Source organism: Pezoporus flaviventris, unplaced genomic scaffold (assembly GCF_033815535.1).
Source record: "Pezoporus flaviventris isolate CSIRO_AGI_PZ_B2104156 unplaced genomic scaffold, CSIRO_AGI_Pfla_v1 ptg000007l, whole genome shotgun sequence".
In the NCBI taxonomy this organism is placed as follows: Eukaryota; Metazoa; Chordata; class Aves; order Psittaciformes; family Psittacidae; genus Pezoporus; species Pezoporus flaviventris.
In genome coordinates this window covers 66,571,541-66,588,667 of record NW_026892555.1, presented here as the reverse complement: position 1 = coordinate 66,588,667, position 17,127 = coordinate 66,571,541, and the positions used below count along the sequence as shown (strand labels likewise).

Here is a 17,127-nt window from a genome sequence, read left to right as displayed (position 1 = left end):
TCACCACCAATTACGTGCAGAAATTCTCCTCCCTTTAGTTCTCCAGCAGATGTCTTGTGGCTCAGACTCAGGAAAATCACTACACCCCACTTGGAGACAGTAGACACATCCAGTGGCACAAAAAGCAAGGAAGGAATTTGCCATGTCCTTACAAAGGCAATTTTTCCGTGTACACAGAGTCATGTGAAATGCTGGGCTAGGATCTGCCCTGTTTCACTTAACACATGCAGGCTGCACTGCCTCTGTGCCCAGGGCGCCATGGTAACATCCACTACACCTATGCATCTCTATAAGCCATAGTATGTTATTTATTATGTTATTTATTAAGTATTCCTTCCCAGAAGGATCGTCTGTACTAATCCGACCAGGGAGGAGAGGAGTCCCTTTTGCCAGAAAGCTCATCCTCTCAAGATTCCAGTTTCATGAATCAGATTTCTGTTTAACTCATTTTATCTGACACAGCACAGCAGATATTTTCTGTGCAGAGAAGTGGGAAAAGATGCAAGCATCTTTCTGAAGAAGCTGGTGTATCAAGTCCAGTTTGGTAGCTGTCTTTCTTTCAAGCTCACAGAACTTGTCAAGTAGATGCACTCTACTGTCAGTTTTTAGCTGTCTTTCACTTCCTTATCACTCTTAGGAATCAACACTCATGTTTTGCAAACACCTACTCCCAGTTTAGGAAAGGGTTATGGCTATGGGGAGAATTTGCAAGAACTTGGTTACAGTGCTGATGTTCTCAGTGGATATAGGGACATATTTGATTCAAACAATGCTTTGCAGATCCATTTTCCTCCCTAGTTAAGCAAGATTTAATCTAGTAAAATGCACGGTGGCTACCTTTAGAAATATATGGTATAAAAATACCAAACCATGTACCTGAGATTAAAACACAGCCCTGCCTTTTTGCTGACAACATGTGGTGTGTGCTGTTTGCTTACTCATCACAGTAACTAGTCTGGTGCATCTTTCCAGGTTTTCAATATTAGGTTATCTGAGCCTATAAAATCAAGCTGACAGAATGAGTCACCCAGTAGATTGTTGCCTAGTGGAAAAAAAGAACAGGCTCGTCATTATATTTGCCCACAAAGCACCATGCATACCAGTGGGGCTGTGAAGATAATAAGCATAAACTTGATTATTGCTAATATGCTCTTCTTCAGCTCTCAGATACACATTGTATTTCTTTTATATAATAACTTTTTGTTCATTTCCTAGAATTGACAAAATACTTCAGAGAAATTAATCTCATGAATAAAGGTTCATTGGCTTCCTTAAAAATTCAAGCAGTAATACCAGAACAGCAATAAAAGTTATTGTTCAAAAAAACACAGCATTAAATGTGTCATCAGGTCCAGCTTAATGGAATCAAATACACTTAAGAAAATGGCATGCTCTAGTGATAATAAGAGTACACTTCAGATTGGTAAACCACTTTTTCATTCTGGCTATTTTTTTGCTTTGGCTACTTGGCTATTTCTTGCTTTTTGTAGAGCTGAAAAATAACATTTCACGCTACACACGTATATTATATGTTCCCAGCAAGAGCGGAGGGTATTTCTGTCTGGTAGTTGCTACTGCAGAGAAAAACAAAGAGCAGCAAATCAAATTACAGTGATATTCATTTAATCTGGACTCTGGAAACAGCTGTCCACTCTACTCTGCCATCAAGAGCCTTTGCTTTCTTCCACTCTGACATGCCTGTGACATAGCAACTTACACCTCTCCACAAGTTTTCTGTCAGGTCAGGTCTGGCCAAGGGGATAGATTTGGTAGCCTCACTTTTGCAAGGAAACTTTTGGTTTCCTCACTTTGCAAGGAACACCTTTCCATGGGCTGACTTGTGGGGCAGGCGAGCTTGAGCTGCAAAAGAAGAGGAAGCTGCTCACTTGAGAAGATGCTTGGGGAGAAACCTGCTCACCTTTCTTCTGTGTTGGCCAAGGCACTTTAGCTATGAATACTAGAAGCTGACTGATAAACAGTGGGTTTTCTGATGGAGAGTCACTCTCAATTTTTCTCTACCTCCTCACCCTGAACAGCACAGAAGTATGGGGAATGGGATTTGTCTCTGCCACTCCTTCCTTCTCACACTCTTCCCCTGCTCCAGCATGGGGTCCTTCCCAGAAAAGACAGTGTTCCACAAACTTCTCCTCCTTTGGGCTTTCTCCTGCTCCAGTGTGGGGTCCTCCATGGGCTGCAGTTGGATATCTGCTCCACCACCGACCTCCATGGTCTGCAAGGACACAGCCTGCCCCATCATGGTCTGCATCATGGGCTGCAGGGGAATCTGTTCTCTGTGCCGGGAGTACCTCCTCCCCTCCTTCTCCACTGACCTTAGTGTCTGCAGAGCTGCCTCTCTCACGTATCCTTACTCTTCTCTGGCTGCAGTTCCCTTTGCGCAGTAACTTTTCTCTTTCTTGACTATGTTACCCCAGAGGTGCTACCACCATTGCTGATGGGCACGGCCTTGCCCAGTGATGGGTCTATCTTGGAGCTGGCTGGCATTGGCTCTGTCAGACACAGGGGAAGCTTCCAGCAGCTTCTCATGGAAGCCACCCCTCTAGATCCCATCCATCCCTTCATTCCAGCCTTTCTAGGAGAAGGGGAGGTGTCTAGACAGCTGGCCACCAGCCCCCATGCTAGGTCTTCTCCCATGGCTTAGAGCAGGGCCCTCTCTGATTGACTGTGAGGGCAAGCTGATATTGCAAAGGATAAGAGCTAACAAGGAAGCAGGGGAAAAAAACAGCAAACGAACTATGATACTAAGGTGTGGAAGGAAGGAAGACAGCTTGCCTGAGCCCTCCCACAGCATATGAAAAAATGCCACAGGCAAAATATGAAAAGGTAGAGCAGAACCACAGTTTCCATAGGCTTTTCAAGTCATAGAAGCTGTGACTACTAGCTATTAAAACAGTCTTAATGGCCAATAGTTTCCTGTCATCTGAGGTGGTTACAAAACAGGGACAATGGCACTGCCATCCCTTCCTGGGTCATGACCACAGCAGATGTCACCCTGCCCCCCTGAGGAATGTCACTGCTACCAAAGATGATCCCCATGGATAGCACAGCAACTCCTACAGAAATGCATTTTTTTGTTTCCTAGGTAATTTCTCTTTAATGAAGCATAAAACAATTGCCCTATATTGCTTTCTCTGAGCGTTAACTACTTGCAGGAAGATTGCGTAGCCCCATCTCTCAGGATTGATAGGAGGAAAGGACCTGACCTTATTTGTTTAATAGATAAAATTGAATAAAAATAAAAAAGATTCTTAATGAAAGGTGTTGATGTTTTGGTGGGGTTTTTTGTTTGGTCTTTTTTTAATTAAAAGGCAAAATCCAAATAGGAAAAATCTCCAAAATAATTCTCATAAACTTTAAAAGTTACACTCAATGTTAAAGGAAAATGGTTAATGTAAACCATTTCTGAAGTCAGAAAGAATTCTGTATTTATTAACAGGAAAAGTTCAAAAGATTAATCGTACAGATTCTTTGACATTTCATCTTGCAAAAGCATAATCCTCATAAGAAAAACTTTTTGGCAGGAGCACCCTCCTTGTTGAATATGGGATGGTTACTCTGGAAAAAGGAACAAGATCTAGCTTGTTGAAATGGCTCTGCAAACGCAGAAGAAAAGCAGGTTTTACCAAGAACTGTTTCTAGACACTTCTGTAGATGTTTCTCTTAAATGTGAATAAAGAGAGATCTGCAGTCTAAGTCTTGGACTGCCTCTGACACAGCACCACTGGGAGGAATAAAGGTAGAAAAACCATCTCGTCCTTGCCATTTACTTTTTCTCTCTCTCATTCCTGCTGGTTTTAATATTGGCAGAGGATTCTCCAGGGGGATTTTAAGTCCATTTGTCTCTGAAGCACAGAGATCAACAGGCAATTCAATGAAAAGCCAGAATGGGGAAGAGAAATCCAAACCGCAAGCCAGCAAGGTGAGTTAGTATTTCCACCCATGGTTTTGCAAGGGATTAGGTATTCATAAAGATTTAACTAAGCTCTGCTTTGCCTGTGCAGCTCCAATATTAATAATAGCCCTGAATCTTGTAGATCTGTTATATTTCCTCCACAGCAAGTCTGCAGCAGTGACTATAGCTCTAGGCTGTTTCTGTATTACTGAAATTCACATCATTGTGATTTTCTGACCCTTTTCCTCCATTATCATTAAAAAGAAAAATGAAAAAGTGTTTCTTCTGCTCAGACCCTGCTGTCAATCTCCATGCTCACTGTATGTTATCTGCCTCCCTCATTATCTGGACCATGGCAGTAAAAGTACTGAACAAAGCACAGACAAAACCCCTTGCAGCTAACTTAAAATACTTAATGTCATATATCGCCTAATTAGCCAGCTTCCTTTTGCAATGAGATTTTGATTTGATACCATTGTTAGAAATCTTGAAATTGTTTTTTATCCTGACTTCATTTCTGCCTCTGTCTTGTTTATATACTTTTGTCACCTCTAGAAGCTGAGCTTTATTCACTTGTTTTGATCTCACAAATATTCTTGGGTTACATTGCATAAATGTCTGAGATTTCTAGAAAAGACTGAACCTAGGTTTTCAGGACAACTCACAGACTTCCAGCGCTATATTAAACCCTTTCTAGTAACAATCCATAAAACATGCATTAGTACCAAGTTTTTGGTTGATAATTTTTTTTTTCTTTCTTTCTGGATAGGAGGTACCTCAGACTTCAAGATGACTTAATTTTTAGCCTAATAAAGGCTCCTGGTGCTATTAGCTCTACACCAAACTGTATCCCTGTGTCATCTTAGTGTGGGAAGGAGAGCAGAGGGGGTGGGTATCTGTTACCTTCCTGGCAACACCAGAGGAGCTGCAGGGTCTTTATTCCTGGGTGGCTTGGAAACAGGTCACCTACTGTATGTGGAAGCCAAGTGAAATGCATATGGCAGTCTTGGTCTTTTGAGCTGTTCTGTTCTGATAATAAAACACCAAATAAAAATAAAAAGAGCAAACAGCATCAGATTTGACCTTCTCTGGTTCTGCACAAAACAAACGTATTATCAAGGAGGTTTTGGGCTTTTATCTCTCTTCTGTCTAATATGTGCCTCCCTAGTAAGCATTTTACAGATCCCAGTGGTTTCTGTGGAACAGAAACAAACGTTAAAAGAAACAAATTCAAAGGAAAAGGTTTGGGTTTTGGTGCATTGGGTTTCGATTTTTTTTATCTCCTCTTTATTCTTTTGTCCAGAAATGACAGAATTGGTTCTCAACTTGGAACACAATTGTTTATGACAATAAATCAGTTGACTTCACTGCTGCTGTGCCATCCAAAATGACTTTGTAATCTGGAAAAAAAAATGATTGTGCTGAGGAGAAAGGGAGCAATGGCCATTTCCCAGGCTTTTTTGACCTTCTGAGCAAGAATTGGAACTTGCCTAGTGGTTTAGATGCTAATCTGTCTACCCAGTGTGTGGGTGTGCTCTGAGTCACAGCCAACATGTGCACTCACTTCTAAAACAGGGCTTCCTAAATATTTTTGTAAGGGTAACTTTTGTTTAACTTGCATTTGGCAGAGTCCCACAGTGGGAATGGTCAAAAGCTCAGGAAGGTCCATATGTTGTGTATGGAGCTGCTAAGAAAAACTTTGAATGTTTTCAGACCTTATTCTCTCTAGCTGAAGAAGTAAAGCCTCCTCCCAACATGAATTAAGATACTGCTTTTTTCTCACCCGCTCGCCAGCAAACCACATCTGCCAGGCTTCAAGTGTGCAATAACAACTGTCTGTCCACAGTGAAGATAAATGTCTAGGGGTTTTTTATTATTATTTTTTGGCATTTGCTGTATTTATTTTTTTTAATCCATGCCTAGATACACAAGGAGCATTCTGCTGAGGACGCTCCAGGCAACTGTAACTGTGTAAGTACTAAGCAAACAGGATACAGTGGCCATATACAGGCAGGAGGCACCGCAGAGATTTCTGCAAAGAGAATTCCTTTTTTTTTTTATTCCCTATTTTATTGTTCTGCTTATTACATAACTGGGAACATGGATAATGAACATGTTTCAGTCAAAGCATCACAGGTGTTACAAATTGCTTTCTCTCTTGGAGGCCCTGTTATTAACCCAGTTACTGCTGGTAATAATACCTGCTGCTCTGCAAATAAGCCTGAAAAATGCACTGGGGCCAGATTCAATAAAGGGCTTAGGTGACTCAGCATAAGTTGGTGTAATACCCCATATTTAAGATCTCAGGCCTTTGAGCAGAGCCTGAATCCTGAGCAATAGATCTATAAAGTGCACAAAGAGAGTGTTAGGTGCTTGCAATAACAACCCCAAGCAGCTTTGCATGTACCTGCTTAGACCTACCCAATAAAGCTGACTGAGTGGGAAAGGAACCTTAAAACCCACCTGGCAGACCTGCAAGGAGATACTTGCATTCAATCATGATCCTATATTCCAAAAATATATTATAAATATATTCCAAAATATTGGGGGGGGGGGTGTTCCTTTTTTTTTCTTGTTTCCTTTCAGAGAATTCAACAGCCCTTAATGCTTTTTAATGTTCCTCCTTTGCCAGGATTGCCACACACTGATTTAATGTCCATCTGCTAAAGCTGTAACCTGGGAAGCAGATGTCCTAAGCTTGGTTCCTGCTTTGGCTGCAGAGTGTGTGGGAGGGGGGCTGCAACTCCCCCATTCCCCTGAGATTATGAAATTAGCATCTCTAAAGTAGGTCAGTGTGAGTGGGCTGGAGGGATATGCTTCTCATCCTCCAGCTGCAACTGTGCAGAAAACAATTCAAGATTCATTAGTCCATAAAGAGAAACAGCATATTAAGCAACCGAGTCATGTTCCCTCATGCTCAGGACACTCACCTGGCATGAGGGCAACCATGTTTCTGGCCCTTGTCTACCTTTGATTTTCTTTGTGTTAACCAGTGGTGGTTATATGTGAACTGCAAGAAAAAGGGACCCAACAGGGGAACTAAAACTCATTCCTGTCCAGCTTTGCTTGGAGTGAGTGTTGTAACCACAACCAGGCTGGTGACACTGCCCAGTGCCAGATTATCCTCACTTCTGCTGGCCAGCCTTTCTCTCAAGAGACATAATAGGTTTGAAACTACATATGTTTGTGTCCAAATATATTTGAATATTCCCTATTTGAATAGGGAATGAAAACTTCCAAGTCCTCTAAGTAAATAATCAGGCTACTGTGCAGTGCTTGGGCAGAGGAGAGGAATTTTGCATTTCAGTTGCAGACTGCAACAGCCACTGTACATGATAAAGTAAGAAACAGATCCCTGAAAGCTGAGCGTCCTCTGAGGACACTCACAGGACTGACTGTCCCCACAGTATGCTTAGTTAGGGATAGGTACAAAGCAAGCCTTCAATTGTTCACTCAACTCCACCAAGACTGAGACAACTCAGGACATGCACAGAAGTATGGCTCAAGCTTCTGGTAAACCTAAGAGCAAGTAAGTCCCTGAACTTAATCACCACCAGCTTTTTTGGGATTTTGGTCTTAAATGCCTCATTTGGGTCAAGTCCCAGGTCAGAAAATCTTGTATGGATTTGACACCTAGCTCCTTTTCCTGTGAACAAGGGGTAGAGCCCCCTGCAGATTGCAGTGCTCCAAGATAAACCATCAGTCTGGAAGGAAACACCATGCAAAGTTTTGCTGTCAGTTATCCCATTACAACTTTGACTCCATGGTGATGGATGGCATAACTGGGCCAAAAATATAATAGCAGAATTGGGTTGGGTTTTCTTTTCATTTAGAGGCAAGGCCATGCTATAAAACGGGGAGGATAAATGCGAGTAAGGAGACCCACCCCTACCAAGAACTTTGTATGGCCAATGCAGTAGAGTCTCTATCCCCTGGAAATCAGCGCAGCAGAAACCTCGCAGACATGATAAAGAAAAACTCTCTAAAGACTCAGAAATCTTTCCAGACCCAGGAGCTCAGTGGACCGTATGTGTGAGCACCTTTGAGGTGCAAAGTGTATGCTGAGCAGTACTGCAACCGTATTCCAAAGTCCATTTCTCTGTTTTCTTCCTCGACATCATTTCCCTTCCTTGCAAAGCCAGCCTCGGCCAGCTGCCTACTGTCCCTCAGAGCCCATCATCCTGCATGAGGAGCTGAGTGCCTCCAGCTGCTGGTAGCCTTCCCACCCACGTTACCACAGCAGCAGAAACAGCAAAATAAGGATGCCATGTGGGCAAAGTCTCTGCATCCTCCGGGTTCATGAGCAACCTTTATGCAGCTGCCAGGCCCCAGAGGAGCCTGCAGAACTTGGGTGTTTGCTCCAGCTCCTTTTCCAGCTGAGCCTGGCACATTTATGGGACAGCTAAGATCATCTATGTGCAAAACAAGTAGACAGCACTGGTTATACCCACTTTTAAGAGCTTTTTTTAAAGAGAACTATAATGGCCCAGAGTGAGCATAACTTAAGCTGTTTCCCCAAATACATTTCTCGGTATCATTTGACTGGTACGAATGTCTATTTTATATTTCTACCTGGACTCCACCCTTGCGTTGCATAAGCCCTTCTTCCAAAGATAAGTCAACACAGAGAAATTCACATGAAAATATCCTGCAATGTGGTACTGAGATGAGGAGCATATGAAGACTTACATGGATTACTTTTGCCTTGTTTTCATTTTGGTTTTCCTTCTTTTGGACATATATGATCTTCAGAATGTAAGGAATGATATAGAGATCATTTTCTATTAGTTGACTACAGCTACAGATTGGCTTGACATACACTGATGTGTTAATTTGGCAAGATATCAAAAAATCAGAACCAAGAAAGCTGACAGTTAGGCAGCACAGTTCCCTGGAAAACAGCCTTTCTTAAATAAGTCTTTTGTTTTGACAGCATGACAGCTCTGTTCATGAACAGGAGCTGTACTGGGACAGTATATTTTGATTTCTCCGAGGCACGCAATTTAACACCACATGACATTTTGATTTAATATGTGCACTTACTGGAACTTATAGGGTATGCGTTAGATTGATTAAGAACTGATCCTCTGGTAGATTTTTACAAGGTAGCTGTCCACAAGGACATAGCTGGGGCTGTTCTTCTTGTAGTCCACCTGGGACCAGTTCTTATCCTGACATGTTTTAATATGTCAATCCACAATCTAAACAAACAAACAATCTGATGTCTTTACTGGCAAATTTGGTAGGTGATTCGAAAAATAAGTGAGGTTGTTAGTAGGGAATCAGTCCTGCTTTGAGGGTGATCATTTGTTTAAATGGTCAAAGTCTGAAAAAATGCATTGATATACTCAAACAAAAGATTTTATATTTGAAAATAGAGAAATGAGGCTGAGGACGAGCAAATGGCTGGGAAATTGTTCCAGAGAAGGACTTTTTAAAGACTCCTCCTAGACAGTCACCACATTTTTGTCTTCTCAAGACACAGAGAGAATAGAGACCTACCACATTTTCCCATCGGTGCTCACAAAATACCACAGTGCTGCTCTTAAGCAGTGAGAATGGATTATATTAATTTTAGAATGTTTTCTCAAATCTGAAATCTAATTAAGCCATCCTGAAAGTGTATGCTTGACATTTCATGGCTGGGAAAACATAATCATAAAAAACACAAGCAAACAAATAAAACCTTACTGGTTGAGACTAATGTACTTTTGTTATATGCTCTTCTAAGCTTATATAAAAAATACATATCTGGGCTCTGGGAATATAGAAATACTGCCAAGAGGAGCAGACTAACAGGTTATATTCAAAATACATGAAAAATTGTGAAACCATTATTAAAATAAAAAATAACAAAAGGATAAGTGCAAAAAGCTAGCTTCTATTATTTTCCTTTGAAATTTGCATTTGCAAGCAGCTATTTAGGAATATCTAGGACTATGCCACATAGTTCAGAAGTCCATTTACCACTATTCCAGAAGAAATTGCATTTATTACATAGATTTGGCTCTCTAAGAGGAGTAAAATCCATTGTAATGGCTAATTTTGTATATTTTCCTTTGAAAACCATCTCTGCCAAGAGTGTCTTTTCAAATGGCTTCAGAAAGATTGATGAGGAAGAAGGTGTACTGAGCCTAGTTACATAGCTGTGCTTGTATGCTCTATGTACACCTCCCACAACGTTGTTTTGATAATTATAGTTTTTGAGACAGAAAAAACAGCTCCAAAATGCAACAGCAGCAAGAGATGGTGGAATCTTAACCTCTATGCTGCTGTTTCAGGACATTTTACTTTCCTGGTCTTGTCAAATCTCTCATGAGACAAGCCTCCTGGAGGGATACCTGACATCAGAAATTACTAATCTGCAGTTTGCCCCAACTGCCTGGGGAAACAGAGTGACAGACTACAGAAAATCCCACCTAATATTCATAAGCAAAAAGTAGTCGCTTGTGGAGTGAATACCTTGGCACTAAAATATTGGACCATCATGGACCTAAGGAAAACATGTCCCATGACTAACTATGGGCTAATTTTTTCAATGCTGTAACCATCCTGGTGTGTCTTGGAGGGGAAAAAACAAATCCCCCAACATAAATGCCTTTTTTTACCTTGAAAGATATTTAGGGAAATGACATTAAACAGAAGACACGTGGAAATTCATTGCCATGGACAGCTAGCCTATAAGTTCAAGTTTTGAGATACTCGCTGACTTCACGTAGCAACAGATACAAAGCAAACAGCCCCAAACAAGTAGCTGCAGACTCACAAAAGATGTACCATGCTAATTTTGCTTCGCAGAAAAGATTTATTAAAAGACTTAGGTTTTTATTTATAAGCTAAAATGTGCAGCAGGTTGACCTTTTGGACCAGCCCAAGAAAGCACTTAGTTTTGAGCTGAAATGCATTGCCTGCTGGGGCACAATTTGACCCTTTACACCTAGAATGGACCTATTCAGTGCTCAATTTTTCTTTTTAACGCATCAGTTACATGCGTTACTTGTTCTTGGCAAGTGTTTAATACTGTAAATACAAGGCTGATCCTCCACATTGTCATTTGTTCAGTCCATGGGGTTACCTTGATTGGCTTTGGGGGATGTCGCTTCTGATTCATGCCATCAGAAGATGTAATTAGGGGGTCCTGACTGTCTATCCTGAGGTATTGCATGTATTCCTTCCTCCTATGGGTTTATTTCCTCTGGGCTTCACTTGATTTCCCTGTGCAAATTTTTCAGCCTCTACAGTGCATGGCTCATTTCTGCAAAATCTGGGGTCAAACTGAGATTGAGAAATCTCCCTTTCTCTCTTACACACATGCAAAATCAATAACTCTATGAAGTTGTATTTCGTTTGCAAACCTGAGCAGTTTAAGAACTCCAGTTACCTTTTATGTCTTCCATAAAAGGCAAGTGGATGATTTTAACCCAGTATGACTTGTTTTTTTGTTGGTTTTTGCTTTTTGTTTTTTTTTTAGCATTAAAGTAAACAAGAAAAAAAAAAACAAAACAAAAAGGAAATTAGTCCATGAAAGAGAAAAATGCTCATTTATATTGCTTAGGTTACAGCAAAGCTAAAAATCAGTTACTGACATCCTGCTTTCTAAAGCCCTTTAGTAAGACATGAGGCAGCAGAAAGGAAAGCATCACCGTTTTTTTTTTTCATAGCACAGATATTATAACTCCAGATTTCCTTTAAATTCTTACTATCACTTGGTTACAAGCAGGCTGGTTTGTAAGTCAACTCAGCAGGACACTGTATGCAAAGAAGATTTTTAACTGTCACCTTTTGCACATGGGACTTTGTAGGGAGTAGAAAACAAGACATAGTAGGAAACATCTGTCCACGGGTAAACTGCGTCTTTGCTGACATCCCTGTCCTATTCCCCGCTTGATAACCAACACAAAGCCCCATGCAAAGTCACATTTTTACATTCAGAACAAATACAGTCTTTCTATCTGAAGTAAATTTTAAATAATACCCTCCTGCTTCTGCCAAAATGAGCCAGGCCATTCAAAAAGCAAAGTTTCTTGAGTTTAAAGTGAGAAGCTTTCTTTTTTGCACAGAACTTTTTTTCTGGCAGTGTACTGAAGTAGCTTCAGGACATACTAGTTCCGTTTCTACCTTTGCCTAATTATTTTGTCAGACAAGTCCAGTCCAGACTTAGTTACCTGATTTCATTATAGACAGCGGCATTTCTACCTTTCTGTCATACCCATCCTTGCCATACTGGAAATCTGACTTGGTGTTTTCAGAAGTCTTTTAAAACATTCCTAATAATTTTAAAAGCCACCATGTACAGGTTTTGTTTTGTTGTAGTTTTTTTTTTTCTTGCCTGAAATTTCTAGTAATACAAATAAAATTTCTGGTTAGCTAAGAAGTTCTGTGACAGCTTCCTTTGGAGAAAGAGGGATGGGTTTGGGAACATTGGTACTGTACTGTAACTCTCAGCTGGCATTTGGGAAAAATATTAGAAAGCTTGCTGATGCCTTAGGAAAAAAGGCGCTTTACATTGTCAACAGCAACAAAAAAAGGCATTGCTTTTAATCATATTTTGTCTTCCCAGAAAATGCTTTCACAGCACTCCAGTCTACCAGTCTGCCACTCAAGTTACTAAATCAAAGGCCATTGTTCACATTCTCCACCACACAAGCAACCCCACGCCACAGTGCTTTTCAAATACAAGTGGAAAGTCAAAGATTAAAGCAAGTTTCTACAAGATGCTTTTATATCAGACTTCTTCATACAAGCATCCTTTCTTTCACTTGTAAGTACACTAATCATATTTCAATTGCATGCCTACAATATAAAGTTAATAACTTCCTTATTTCCTTATTTTAGCATTTCCCCTCTACTCCCTCTGTCTTTTCAATTATACTAGATCATTTCTTTAATTTCCTTCCCAGTGTTCTGTTTTCATTTTTTATACAAAATCATATTTGGTCACTTACACTTTTCTTGAGGATAAGCACATGACAGCAGCATCTCTTGCTCCACCATGGTGCTGTCTGTTGGAGAGGTCAGTGGTCTTTTGAACAGCTTTAAGGATATATTTTGGAAGACTAAGCTCACTCATGCAGGCTTCTGATCTTCTCCAGTACTCTGCTTCTGTGTGTTGTCACATGTTATCCTCCCTCCTGAGAAACCTGTGAAACAGGTCTGGCAACACACATCTTGTGTGTCAGAAGAGCTTTAATTGATTCATTGCAACAGGTACCCACCCTCATTAAAAAAAAGTTGAAAGGAGTAGTCTCTTAGCGCCTCATTTGAAATTACAGAACCTAACGAATGTCACAGCTGGTGCACTTTAAAGGGAAACTACTTGTTGGGTTTGCGAATATACAGGAAATAATTTAAAATCAATCTTGCAAGCCAAATAAACCACAGCTAGCGGTATAATTCAGACATTCCTGCACTGTGGGAGAGCAAGAATCTTTCAGCTGTGTACCAAGGTGGCAAGGGCTGCCACTGTGTCTTCCCAAGGCACAATTTCTTGCGTGACAAAACAACTCTACGTCTCATCTACAGAGGCTTCTGCTTCTGTGAACAGCAACTCTGATTGCTACTGATTTGAACAAATTGTATGAACCTGATTTCTGAGAGATACACCCCCAGAAATGCAAGGTTAATGGTGCCTCAGTGCTTGCAGAGATGATTCCTCCATGCAGCAAATGTGGTAATTGCTCTGCCTTTCAGCAACCTCCATCTACCCATCCAGGACTCAGTGAGGATCCCCTAGCACTGCCCTGGAAGTCCCTCGCAGCTCAGTTTCTATTTATCTGTTACCCCCATGACCAAGAGGGATTTCAGGTGGGCATTCCTTAAGACCTGTATCAATTTCACACTGGGGGGCATCTCATAGAACCCCATAGCAGCTTACTACTGCTGTTGCTCTTGCAAGCTTTTGATACCACTGTCAAGTGCAGGCAAGGCTGTGATTATCAAGAAAACAAAAAGCAAGAGACGCAGGATTTAAGCCTGACTCTGCCTCTAATTTTCCCTGTCACCTTGGGCAAATTGCTTTACCTCTCAGTATTTCTATTTCTCCATCTCTAACGTATGGATAATTATAGTTCCCTTTCTTTGGAAAATGCTTTGAAACCTGTGTACCAAATGCAGCATGAAAGAGGAAGCTATCATTATTGCACACTTGTAAAATACTGGGATGGGGCAGACAATGAGGAGCAAACATCTGAGATTCCATGCATGTAAAATGTTGTGTTTTAAGAAGAACATGACCTTATTGTAATAATAACACACACACAAAAAATAATCCTGCAGAATTTGGCAAAAGTTCAATTTCTGTTTTCACACTGGAATGCTGAGAGAAAAATCTAAATCAATTCTCACTTCTAGGAACATCACACCCTCCTGGAAACATTAAGTCCACCAGAGGTTCCTCAGTGGAAAATGACATAATATGGCAATTTCCTGCTTTTCTCTAGCCTGAGTAAATAAAATCTCTCATTTTGCAGCCTGTGAGTGCTTCCATTACGTTGTACTTCCAGTACATTCCAAGGCCAGCTTTTCCATTGGTGGCCTTCTATGATGGGGCTACAGAACTGATGGACAGGGGCAAAACAGTCGATGTCTTCTATCTGGACTTGTGCAAAGTGTTTGACAGTGTCCCGCACAACATCCTTGTCTCTAAATTGGAGAGACATCAATTTGATGGATGGACCACTCGGTGGATAAAGAACTGCCTGGATGGCCACATGCAAAGAGTTGTGGTCAATGGCTCAATGTCTGGCTGGAGACCAGTAATGAGTGGTGTCCCTAAAGGACTGGTGCTGGGACCGGTCTTGTTCAACATCTTTGTCGGTGACATGGACAGTGGGATTGAGTGCGCCCTCAGCAAGTTTGCCAATGACACCAAGCTGTGTGGTTCGGTTGATACGCTGGAGGGAAGGAATGCCATCCAGAGGGACCTTGACATGCTTGTGAGGTGGGCTGGTGCCAACCTCATGAAGTTTAACCATGACAAGTGCAAGGTCCTACACCTGGGTCGGAGCAATCCCAGGCACAGCGACAGGTTGGGCAGAGAAGAGATTCAAAGCAGCCCTGCGGGGAAGGACTTGGGGGTGTTGGTTGATGAGAAAATGAACATGAGCCGGCTTCAGTGTGTGCTCGCAGCCCAGAAAGCCAACTGTATCCTGGGCTGCATCAAAAGGAGCGTGACCAGCAGGTCGAAAGAGGTGATCCTGCCCCTCTACTCTGCTCTTGCGAGACCTCACCTGCAGTATTGTGTGCAGTTCTGGTGTCCTCAACATAAAAAGGACATGGAACTGTTGGAACAAGTCCAGAGAAGGGCCACGAGGATGATCAGGGGACTGGAGCACCTCCCATATGAAGACAGGCTGAGAAAGTTGGGGCTGTTCAGCCTGGAGAAGAGAAGGCTGCATGGAGACCTCATAGCAGCCTTCCAGTGTCTAAAAAGGGATGTACAAGGATGCTGGGGAGGAACTCTTCATCATGGACTGTAGTGATAGGACAAGAAGCAACACGTTCAAACTTATGCTTCTCCTCAAACTTAGGGGAAGTTCAGTTAGATATTGGAAGAAGTTCTTTACTGTGAGGATGGTGAGGCACTGGAACAGGTTGCCCAGAGAAGCTGCAGTGTTCAAATCCAGGTTGGACAGAGCCTTGGGTGATATGGTTTAGTGTGTGGTGCCCCTGCCCATGGAAGGGGGGTTAGAACTTGATGATCTTAAGGTTGCAAAGGTTTGTTTTCCGGAGGTTGAATTCACTCACATGGGAGCCTTGTACTTGTTTTAATACTTCAGTGAACAAAATTAAAGAGGTACCCAGAGAAGCTGCGGCTGCCTCACCCCTGGCAGTGTTCAAGGCCAGGTTGGACAGGGCTTGGAGCAACCTGGTCTAATGGAAGTTGTCCCTGCCTGTGGCAGGGGGTTGGAACTGGATGATCTTTAAAGGTCCCTTCCAATCCAAACTGTTGTATGGTTCTGTGTGCATTCACCCCATTTCTACAGTGTTTCTCATTGAGGGGACTTCCTCAATGAGGAAGACTGTAAAGGGCATGATAGTGAATTAATTTTCCCATGGAGTTTAGAGCAAATAATTTTTCACCTGCTCTACTTGAGAAGACAGCAGCTGCTGAACAGTGAGAACTGTAGGATGGAGCTGCCTTGGCTTTTCTGCCTCTGCTTCTGCTGCCATAATCCACGTGCTTTCACTCAGCCTGAAGACATATCAAATGATGGTAACACTCCTGAGATGATATATTGAGAATGCATATAAGTTTGAAAACTAAGACAAACTTCAGGAATTATATTGTCAGCGTTGTCTGTGAAGACCTCAAGTTATTGCTTTTTTCCCTCTGCATCCTTTTTCTATAAGACTGTTCTCAATAGAAATTTGTTTATCCACTGTCCTGCTTAGACTAAAATCCTAGGTAATTCTTAACACGGGTGATAGTCCAGTGATTAAGCTGAGCAATGATGAATTGAAGATAAGTGGCTGTGGGAAAACAGCTTTTTGTGAAATGCCTCTTGATTGCACATTAATACTGGCACATTCTGAAAGCTTACCTGTATCTTGAAACATAATTCTCTACATGACTTAACATGGCCAGCCAGGTTTATTACAGACCAGGAGAATGGTAAATATATAACCTACTTGCTTCTTACTCCATAATCCATTAACTTCAGAGCCATGTTCTAAGATGTCCTAAGGTTACTGCACTGATGATTTATAGTAAGAAGTGAATCACTCAGAGCTGCAAGCTCAGAAACCCTTGGAAGTGCATTTGCAGAAGCATGTGCATTTATTTGTATTTTCTGAATACATACATTTGCAGTAGATGACTTCTCAATAATCACATTCTTACAACATTAGCAAACTCGTACTGGGTATCATATTAGCATAATCTGGTTTGAATTTCAGTGGAAAGGACTGTTATGAAAAAAGTAAAGCTTCTTGTAGAGATAATATAAAAAGATACTATAAAAAAATAAATCCTTCAATCTTTTAGTTTCTCTTTCTGCATTGAAATGTAATTCTGCCTGTGAATGAAACAGATCAGGAAGTAAAGCTGTTACCCAGCCTTTGGAAACAGAAGGCACAGTGTGAGTTGATTCCAACTTTTTACAGCAGAGAGGTGAAAAATAGCATTTGAAATTAGGCTTTTTGGTGCTTAACATTTGGATGAGTGCACACATTTGGTCTAACATCAAATCCTAAAAATCTGAAAACTGTCTAATGAG

The 17,127-nt window shown here is 41.4% G+C and overlaps 1 protein-coding gene across 3 annotated transcripts in view; it reads right to left on the bottom strand.

The window, feature by feature from the left end:
* Positions 1-13,010, bottom strand: part of PTPN3 (protein tyrosine phosphatase non-receptor type 3) — a 152,820-nt gene extending 139,810 nt beyond the window's left edge. For 2 of the 3 annotated variants that reach the window (XM_061449070.1, XM_061449071.1), the window contains exon 1: positions 12,856-13,010. In XM_061449070.1, the coding sequence (XP_061305054.1) occupies positions 12,856-12,904 (49 nt within the window). In that variant the 5' untranslated portion in view covers positions 12,905-13,010. The remainder of the gene's footprint in view (positions 1-12,855) is intronic. The other variant, XM_061449072.1, reaches the window with a different exon arrangement.
* Between the last annotated feature and the right edge of the window lie 4,117 nt (positions 13,011-17,127).